The sequence below is a fragment of the Antrostomus carolinensis genome, unplaced genomic scaffold, assembly GCF_000700745.2.
Source record: "Antrostomus carolinensis isolate BGI_N321 unplaced genomic scaffold, ASM70074v2 scaffold8224, whole genome shotgun sequence".
Classification (NCBI taxonomy): domain Eukaryota; kingdom Metazoa; phylum Chordata; class Aves; order Caprimulgiformes; family Caprimulgidae; genus Antrostomus; species Antrostomus carolinensis.
Window position 1 is genome coordinate 53,527 of NW_010311388.1, and position 9,711 is coordinate 63,237.

Here is a 9,711-nt window from a genome sequence, read left to right on the forward strand (position 1 = left end):
GAAAACATCATGTTGTACAAGTTACAAATGGAAGATCTGCAAGAAAGGCTTAAAAAATGTCATGAACAACTACAACAAGGGAAGCAGGCTGAAATGGATTATCATGAGAAGTGCAGGAAACTTGAGGAAGAATTGGAAATGCAGAAGCGCATGGTTGAGAGCTTGAAACAGAAAATGGACCTGCAGGTCAGGGAGGGTGAACACAGTTTTCTTTTGTTTCAGAATGAAGATCAGCAAACTAATAAACTCCAAGATTCTGGATTTAAGTTGAGCTGTGAGAGAAGAGGGAATGATTTCAATTATCTGAGTGATACCACAGCTAGGGAATTTGAACAGCTTCATCCACATGCAAAATCCAGTTCACCTTTGTTAAGGCAGAAACAGGAGAGATCAGGTTTTAAGTCTGATCAAATAGAAGAAAATACACTGTATGTGAGTGCTGATGATACGATACCGAGAGAGGTGCAGTTCCAGGTGTCAACAATAAACCAATCATTAGAAGAAGATGCAAGCCCACAGTCTTTTACAGAGTTTGTTTCTCAGATGAGTACACAGTTCCAGATAACTTTTGATAAAGCAAGCCAAATCTCTGGAACTTCTGAAAGGGCCAAACTGAGAAACAGGAACCTACACAGTTCCAGACAAACTATCAGACATGAAGAAGACATGAAACATGAATTAGGAGTGGTAAAACTGCATCCCTTGGAGGTACACACTACATTTTGTGAGGGTTTGTCTTCCTAGTGCTTGTTTTTACCAGTCTGGTTTTTTGTTTGCTTTTAGTTATGCTTTTTCGCTCTTCTGTATTCTTGCTAATGTTTCTTGCATTCTTACCTTGGTGAAGGGGATGCCTTCATTCTTACATGACACAAGAAACTTCTCATTAAACCTTTGAAGCATGTTTGTTAATACCTAAGAAACACGTTATTTTAAATGTTTGTGTTGGAAATAGGAGTTCACATACACCATTGTGTCATTATTGGTCAAAATGAGCTTTGAGTAACAGCACTAAGTTCATAAGGTAAGTAGCAATAATTGCTGTTACTCAGTCTAGTCATATTCCTTTTACTGAATAAATATTTGAAATGGCAGATGCACTTTAAAACACTAGCTATCTGTATCTCTTTCTTCTCCAGTGCTAGTAGCAGTTCTCTTTTCTGGCTTGCATTCAGGTTCTCTCTTTTCTTCCTCTGGTGGTGGATTTAGGAGTGAATTATGTACAGCATAGTTCTGCAGATGTATTTCTCACTGTGTCAAAAAATTCCTATTTACAGAAAGTGAAGAAGAACCAATATGACATGCATGTTGAAGTCACAACATTAAACCAAGAAAATGACAAGACTTTTGGTAATGAAGACAGAATGTTTGAGGGATACAAAACATCCGAAGGGTTTAGGAGAGAAGACTTTGCAAAGATTAGCTCTTTCTTAGGGGGAGAGGTTTTGAAAACTGTTGATGACGCTACTCAGTTGGAATATTTTGCAGAGGAATATGATGATATTAAATTTCAAGGTCTCCGACATGATGTAACTGCCAGACAGTTGACTGAAGTTAAACTTTTAGACAGGCTCACAGTTGAGCAGCTTCGTTCAGGGCAGAAGACTATTGATGAGGTTCAGAAAAGTCTCGAAAAGTTTTTAACTAAACCTACAGCTATAGCTGGGCTCTACCTTGAATCCAGCAAAGAGACACTCTCTTTTGCTTTAGCAGCAAAGAGAAGAATCATAGGAAGAGCATTGACATTAGCATTTTTAGAGGCCCAAGCAGCTACTGGTTTCATCATTGATCCCACAACAGGTCAGAAATTCTCTGTTGGTGATTCAGTCGTTAGAGGGCTTGCAGATAATGAATTCAAGAACAGGCTGCTTGAGGCAGAGAAGGCTGTTTTGGGCTATTGCTGTTCTGGAAAAGTGATGTCTGTGTATCAGGCTATGGAAGCTCGACTTTTAGAAAGACAAAAAGGTAAAAATATCCTTGAGACTCAGATTGCTACTGGGGGGGTCATTGATCCTGTAAGAAGTGTTCGTGTACCTCCAGAAACTGCCGTGCAGCTTGGCTTGATTAATAACACAATTTTAAAATTTTTGCATGAACCTTCTAGTAATGCAAAATGTTTTTACAATCCAAATAACAGGAAAGCTATGTACTACTGTGATTTGCTGAAAATGTGTTTGTTCAGTGTAAGCAGTAAATGCTTTCTGCTTCCAGTTGGTGAAAGGAAGATAAGCAGCCCATCAGCAGAGAAAAGTCATAAAATTTCTGTAGTAGATACTGAAACAGGGGCTGAAATGACTTCATATGAGGCTTATCAAAAAAATTGTGTTGATAAAGCTACATACCTTGAGCTTTCCAAACAGGAATTTGATTGGAAGGAGTCTACATGTTTTGACTCTGATGGGAATTCTTTTCTTCTACTTACAGATCTTAAAACTGGTGTACAGTTTAATATTGAGGAGCTCTTAAATCAAGGTAGAATTGGCAGAGCATTAGTCAATAAATATAAGGAGGGTTTCATCACAGCTAATGAGTTTGGTGATATTTTAGTTAGCGGTTCACAGCCAAATAAAGATTTAAACAGTCCTATTGCAGGGTTCTGGCTTTCTGAAACCAATGAAAGAATTCCAGTTTTAAAAGCCTCACGCAAAAACTTGGTAGATAGAATTACTGCCCTTCGATGTCTTGAAGCTCAGGTTAGTACAGGAGGCATAATTGATCCATTTACTGGGAAAAAGTACAGTGTTTCAGAAGCTTTGCAAAGGGAGTTAATCGATGATGGCTGTGCCAAGCAAATCCAGCAGTGTGAACTGATCTTTACTGGGATCATTCACCCTGTAAGGAACACAGTTATGTCAGCTGTTGAAGCTATGCCTGTAACTGCTGTAGACAAAGAAATGACTATGCGCTGCCTGGAGTATCAGTACTTGACTGGTGGATTGATAGATCCAAAGTCTCATTCCAGATTAACAATGGAAGATGCAATTAAGAATGGTATTGTTGATGCCATCACAGCTACAAAGATGAAAGATGAAAAATTGTATGTTAAAGTTTTAACGTGCCCCAAAACGAAGAAGAAGTTAACCTACAAAGAGGCTTTAGAGAGAGCTGTTTTTGATTGCCACACTGGGCTGCGATTGTTAGAAGCAGCTCAGCCCATGAAAACGGGAATTTCCAGTCTTTACTATGATTCATAATGAAACAAAGATATTAGGGGCCTGCTTTAAAACCCGTTCAAGTCAAGGAAAAGATCTATGATGGCCTTTATGGAAAATCATAAATGATGTTTTCTAATGTAATCGTAAGTTGCTGTAAAACTAATTAGAACAAATCACTAAGTAGCATAAACCACTAAGTCTGGTAAAAATTGAAAGAGATTGCCCATTTTGTGAATGAGGACAGTGCAGTATTTCATGTGACCTGATACTTAATTTAATCTTACAAATCAGTTTGCAGATATAATTTATTTTACAAAAGTGGCAATAAAGTATAGAAGGGTTAAACCTGCAGTCCTGTAAACACATATGCATAAGTAATTTTTCTCACACTGGTATTTCATTAATTTTAATGGGCTGCTCACACCATGAAGTTACATATCCTAATTTTTCTCTCACTTCAGGTTACTTTTTTTTTAAGAATTATTTTCAGACACTGAATAGGCAAATTAATTAGAATTACATATAAAAATTTTTAAAATTCCATTGAAATAAAACATTTTCATTTTTACTTGTGAGACCAGGGAAGGACTTAAGTGTGTTTTTTACGTATTGATAAATTTGAAACTACTAACAGGTTGTACTGCTATAAAAAGAAATATATTTTCCTGTGCAGAAAATATTAAATGCCTCAATATTTTACTTCTGTTGTTCGTATTTCTGTAGACATAAAAGCAGTGTATTCTTCCAAATTGTAATTTAGTAATCCATGTGCATAGATTTCAAAATACTGATATCCTATACTGGCTGTACATATCCACATCTGAGGGTAATGCAAAGGCAGCATTTCAGACACTTTACATGCAAATGTTTAGATTTTATCTGCTGAGTAATGGCTGGGAAGCTATACTTTTTCTTAATATCAATCATTTTATAATGAATGTATATTTGTATGAATAAGCACCATAATCACAATTACAAATAATTTGAGGAATTATTTTGTTAATGTCTATAATGATGTGGCATTTTTATTCCTACATCAAAGTGTTACAGTAATGCCTGTGGTGATAAACAAAAATAAATCACTTTACGTTATAATACTGCCATTTTGGTAGGATTATTTGTCTATGGATGTTAATGTTAAATACTCCAACAATTTACATTTACATGTTTTTTACAATTTGTGGTGCTCATCAGAAGTCAATGGAAGAAGAAAAGAAGGAACATGTTGAGAAAGCTGGGGATTTACTGAAATGGGTGTCAAACCTCAGCAAGGCACTCAGCAAGGAAGAAGGAGAAAAGGCTGAAAAGACAGATTTGCCTAAGCAGCAGGTACACAGATGTCTTTTGGTAAAATACCACTTCCTCTTTTTAGCTTTCTGTGTTGATTAAAGTGACAAAATATTCCACAAATACTTTTTTTCCTCCAAATCACCATCCACGTTTTACTAAATATGTAATTTCATATTTGGTTGTGAGTGGAAGGTTTGGTAAACAAACATCAGTGTTCAGGGACACAAACATGGTACTCAGGAAGAAGTGCAAGCTGCTTTTTACAGGCCTGACGTGTGACATAAACTGACATTTTGCAGTGTTACAATATCTAAACTACGCCCTGCACACGGGACAGGACAGCACTTTGTAGGTCTGCCCCCTTGTCCTGAAATAGTTCAGTGAAGTGGTAAATTCTACCCTGGCACCAGGAATGAGAAGGCTAGCAGGAGGGGCCTGAGGGACAGGTTTCTTTTTGTTTGCTTTTGAAAGATTATTCTGAGGGCTTCTTTTATGGGATAATGAAAACAGCTGTCTTAGGGAGTACAGCAGGTGTTGACGGAGCCCTCTTCGTTATCACACTAGTCCACAGGCTGCTGGAGTGGCCCATCTTGCTGCCTTTGTATAACACAGGTACACTGTCACTGTGTAGGGTTGTAACTCTGACTATAAATCTCCATCTGTGAAGTTTCCTATCGTTTCCAACAGCTCCCCTGCTAGGCTTGCCCCACAGAATAGCTTAGCAACACCTAAAAAGATTTCAGTAGGAGAAGATCTGCCTGCACACTGAGCAGCAGAGGGATGGAGCGCTGCCTTTTCCACATCCCTCTGTATGGGACTGGATGCATGATCACACAAACGTGATTTTGGCCCCCCTGGCAGTCTGCTCCTGTGTTTTTATTTTGGTCACACATGCTGGTGCTGCTTAGGGCCACTGGAGCAGTGTCTGCATCAATCAAGCTTGCTGTCGGGCAGGTTGGCAGCCCTGCAGTCCTGATGGCCACCGGTCACGCTTGTTCCATAGAGGATCAGTGTTAGTTCTGTTACTGAGTTTGTCCCTACATCCATAGGAGGAAGTAAGCTTGTTTTGATTTGAGCATTTTGAATGGTAAATCACTAATGGGCAGGGTAATCACTTGCAAAAACACTCAACACTAGGCTTTTTCTGCCCCTGTTAATGACAACAGTGGAAGCCTTTGTCAGCATCAGGCCAGCACTCAACTCTTTTAGAGCATCTCAGCTTACCACAGCAACTATGGGTGGCATCTTCCCCATCCAGCCTGAGCCCTCAGCAAATAACCTCTGAGTTAGCTGCCTTGGCTTCCTCTGGCCTGTGGGAGATGGCTGTTTCCTTCCCTTGTGAAGTGGCCCAGTGAGGTAGCAGCACCTTCCAGAGGTACCTGGTTTTGTGTCTTTACTGACTAGCACCAGTGTCTTGACATGGTTTGTAGAAACACATAGACTAGTGATTTGATAGCTAATGTTAACTAAAATACATTTCACAGAGAGGTTTGGGGTTGCTGTGGGATCCATCTATGGAGTGGGTAGAGAAGCAGTTGCTAGTAGTGAAGGAGTGCACACAGCAGCCGCAGTGATGCCAATTCCACAAGCAAAGTGGAGCTCCTGACCCCACCTGCTACTTCAACCTGCTCACTTCACCACCTTCTGTAGTGCATACAGTCTTGCTCTCTTGGTTTCTGTCCAAGCAGCACAAGTGGTGGGATTGTGGCTTGTTGGCAGAGATTGCAAAGACTGTGTTCAAGACCCTTTGATGTGATGCACCCAGGGACAGAATTGGTTGTGTCCACACCCAGGTGAATGCAGGGCCCAAGCACCTTGCTAGAGTTCTCTTAGCACTGACATTGAACATATCTCACTTGCTAATGAAGTCCTACGCTCCCCTTTAATACTTTGCCTTTATTTATCCAAAACAAGAAGTTTTATCTGAAGAGATTGCAGGCAGTTTCTCAGAAAAGTTAAAAGATTAAATTCTCACAAGTTCCTTTGCCAGAAGAAGTGCTTTAGTGGGGATGACACAGAAGCGATAGCAGGAGAATAAATAATTCATTTTTTCTAAGTGTCTGATGCTGCACTTGTCTCTGTCATTGAATTTCCTGAAGGTTTCTGACCTTCTGGTATGCTTTTTTCAAAAGCTATTATTTCTCATCTTGGTGAACAACTTCTTGGACGTGACCATTGTCAATCAATTGTCTCATCAATAGTTTTCCAATACACACAGCTTACTTAACCAAAAGATGTTACACACATCTTTGTAAAGCTGTGGCAGCTATAACTGGTTTTAAGGGATTGTTTAATTTTCAAACAAATAACATTTTGAAATAAATTCTCTTTGTCTCAACCAATAGTTTTCTAATACACACAGCTTACTTAACCAAAAGATGTTGCACAATGACTTACTCATATATAATACAATTCCATAGTAAATAATACTGCTCTAAGAATAGCTAATATTTAAAGAAAAAAAAATCAAGTTCTTATACTATTGAGTTTACTCACAGATAGAAATACTATGTTGTTTGTTTGTTTTTTATTTTATATATGTGTGTAGTTATGTCTTGAACACAGGTGGTTTTTTTTTTCAGATTTCCCTGGATGAATTGTCAACCAAGAAAGAACAAATAGCTGAAGCTCTGCAGACTACTCAGTCGTTTTTAGCTAGGCACAGTGACAAGTATGCCATTTTTTATTTTTGAAATAATAGAAATTAATTGAATCTGTAGACACTGTTTGCTTAAAATGTGCTTATCTTACAGTTCCAGTTGCATTTCACGTGCAGTTATATTAGTTTTTTTCTTTAATTTTAGAATTTTGTCTTCTCGTTTGGGGAAGTTTGATTCAGTTTTGTTAATTTCAAGGATTTGGCTAGGTTTATATACCTCTGGTCAACTTAAAAAACATTAGATAGTAGTTTTCATTTAAAGTCAAAATAATTAGCAAATTAGTAGTAAATTAGTACTTGAACTGTGTTACAAGTTTGTTTTGTCTGTGTCTGAAATGAGACTGTTTAAGATATTAAATTGCTGAGATATCTCATGACTCCTTGCTGGCTATGTTATCTGTCTTGACTGGTAATCGGTACAAAAAGGCATGTGCAAATGTTAAATGCTTTAGTGATAGTTCAATGTAAAGTCCAGATGAATGTAGCTTATTTTCCTGAGTGACTAGAAGCAGATTGTAACTTTCTTGAACATCCTTATAATCAAGTTATATTTTTTTCAGACTACTTTTACCAATTTTACCTCCCTCTTTTTTAAGTCAAGGTAACCTCCCTTCAGGTTACAGATTACTCAGAGAGATCGCCTTCTTCCATTTTTCTTTTTTTTTTTCTTAATAGAATGACAGATGAAGAAAGAAATGAAATGGAAAAGCAAGTCAGATCCCTCCAAGAGAGCTACAGCTTGTTATCTAATGAAGCTGTGAAGCAGCTTCAGGAAGCACAGTATCAGGGTGATGAAAAGATGGAAGAAAAGGTAACAAAATTGAAACTTACATTTCAGTCTCTTTGGTTCTTTACTGCATGGTTTTGGATCCACACATGATCAGTTCAAGAAGCAGCTGCAATTAACAGTGTGGAAAGGAACTTGAGATTTAATTGACTGAAGGTTTTCTGTATTTGCTGTGGAATACTGTGTGTGACCTTACCTGTGCATATGAACATTCTGCTCATCAGATTTTTTTTTTTGTGAAGAGTCTTAATGTGTGCCTTGCATGAAGAAAGATAAACAAATCATTCATCTCTTAACTCCTCTCTTAAAAGCCATTCTTTGACTGCTAGATAAGTCTGTGTTTCTACTGCAAAAATGACACCATAAAATAACATGTTAATCTCTCCCGTATATCACTCAGAAATGTCCTAGGAGAAGAGATTTACTTTCAGTTTTTTCTTAAAATTTATATGAATATGAAAATGGGAGCACATAACATGATTACCTTTGCGATACTATAAATACATTTGTTGATGGATCTTAACCTTAAATATGGAATTCTCAAAAATTATGTTGCAAATAAGTGTTCTCATACACACATAGAGGCAGTGTCTGTGTAATTAGTTCAGATAATGTTGCTAAACTGACTTCATGCTTTCCATGCAAACTAAATGCAATATTTGGTGTTACAATATCTGATTCCATATTGTTGAGTGTATATGCAGAAGTGCTGTATGCTGTAAACATGAATAGCATGGTTGTTTTCAATCACATACTGTTTCCAAATATTCTAACCTTTCACAGACATTTAGAGCATGAAAATTTGCCTTTCAGGTATACGTTCTATTTGCTCACTCTGCAGTCATTTCTTCTATTGTCTTTCACTAACCCTATTTATGTATGCAAAGCATAGGTTTTCAATTCACAGATGCATGTTGATTTTAAATCTTTTATCACATCGTGTGCTGTTGAATGACTGACATAGATCTTGCGCATTTGAGCTGCTAACATTCACAACATTCCTTCAGGCCTGGTAAGTACATGTTTTTATGCTTATCATGCATTCAAAATCAAAAGCAAATTTAAAATACACAGTCTGAAAATAATGATAGCTTTTCTTTTATATTCCTTTGTAGGTGAATAAAGTCATTGCTGGTGTCATTGACCAAACAACTGGAGAAGTCCTTTCAGTCTTTCAGTCTATTTTAAAAGGTTTTATTGATTATGACACTGGAATTAGATTGCTCGAGAATCAGCTGATCCTTTCTGGAATCATTTCTCCAGAATTAGGAGTATGTTTTGATTTGGAAGAAGCTAAAGCTCATTCTTTAATTGATGAGCAGACTCTGTTGCAGTTGCAGGAATTAAGTAATGCAAAGAAGCTTATTTCAGAATCATCATTATCAAATCTGCCAGTTGTATCAGCTTTAGAACAAGGTCTAATTTCAGAACCTCTGGCTATTAAAATTCTTGAGAATCAGCTTTCAAGTGGGCACTTGATTTTGCCATCTACTGGAGAAAGCCTCACTTTGCAGAATGTTTTCCAGAGAAACCTGATTTCTCCAATGTTATATGCAAAGCTTCTGGAAAGACAAGACACTTGTAAAGATCTCATAGACCCCAACTGTGCTGAGAAGATTTCCTTTGAGCAGATGATTCATAGAACCATAATACATGAAGAAACAGGGTTAAGACTCCTACCTGTGAAGCCACAAGAAAAAGGTAGAATCACTTTCAAATGTGGAAGGAAGGCAACTATTTTGAGGGCAGCCCATGAAGGACTCATCGATCGGGAAACAGTGTTCCGGCTGCTGGGTGCTCAGTTAATGTCTGGAGGTATAATT

General features: G+C 37.6%; 1 protein-coding gene across 1 annotated transcript in view; it reads left to right on the forward strand.

The window, feature by feature from the left end:
• The window catches only part of LOC104523974 (plectin), a 27,030-nt gene extending 23,839 nt beyond the window's left edge, over window positions 1-3,191 (forward strand). Inside the window, 2 exon segments of the mRNA XM_029084679.1 lie at window positions 1-708; window positions 1,275-3,191. The exon segment at window positions 1-708 is cut by the window's left edge and continues 21 nt beyond it. Of these exon segments, the coding sequence (XP_028940512.1) occupies window positions 1-708; window positions 1,275-3,191 (2,625 nt within the window).
• The last annotated feature ends 6,520 nt before the right edge of the window (window positions 3,192-9,711 follow it).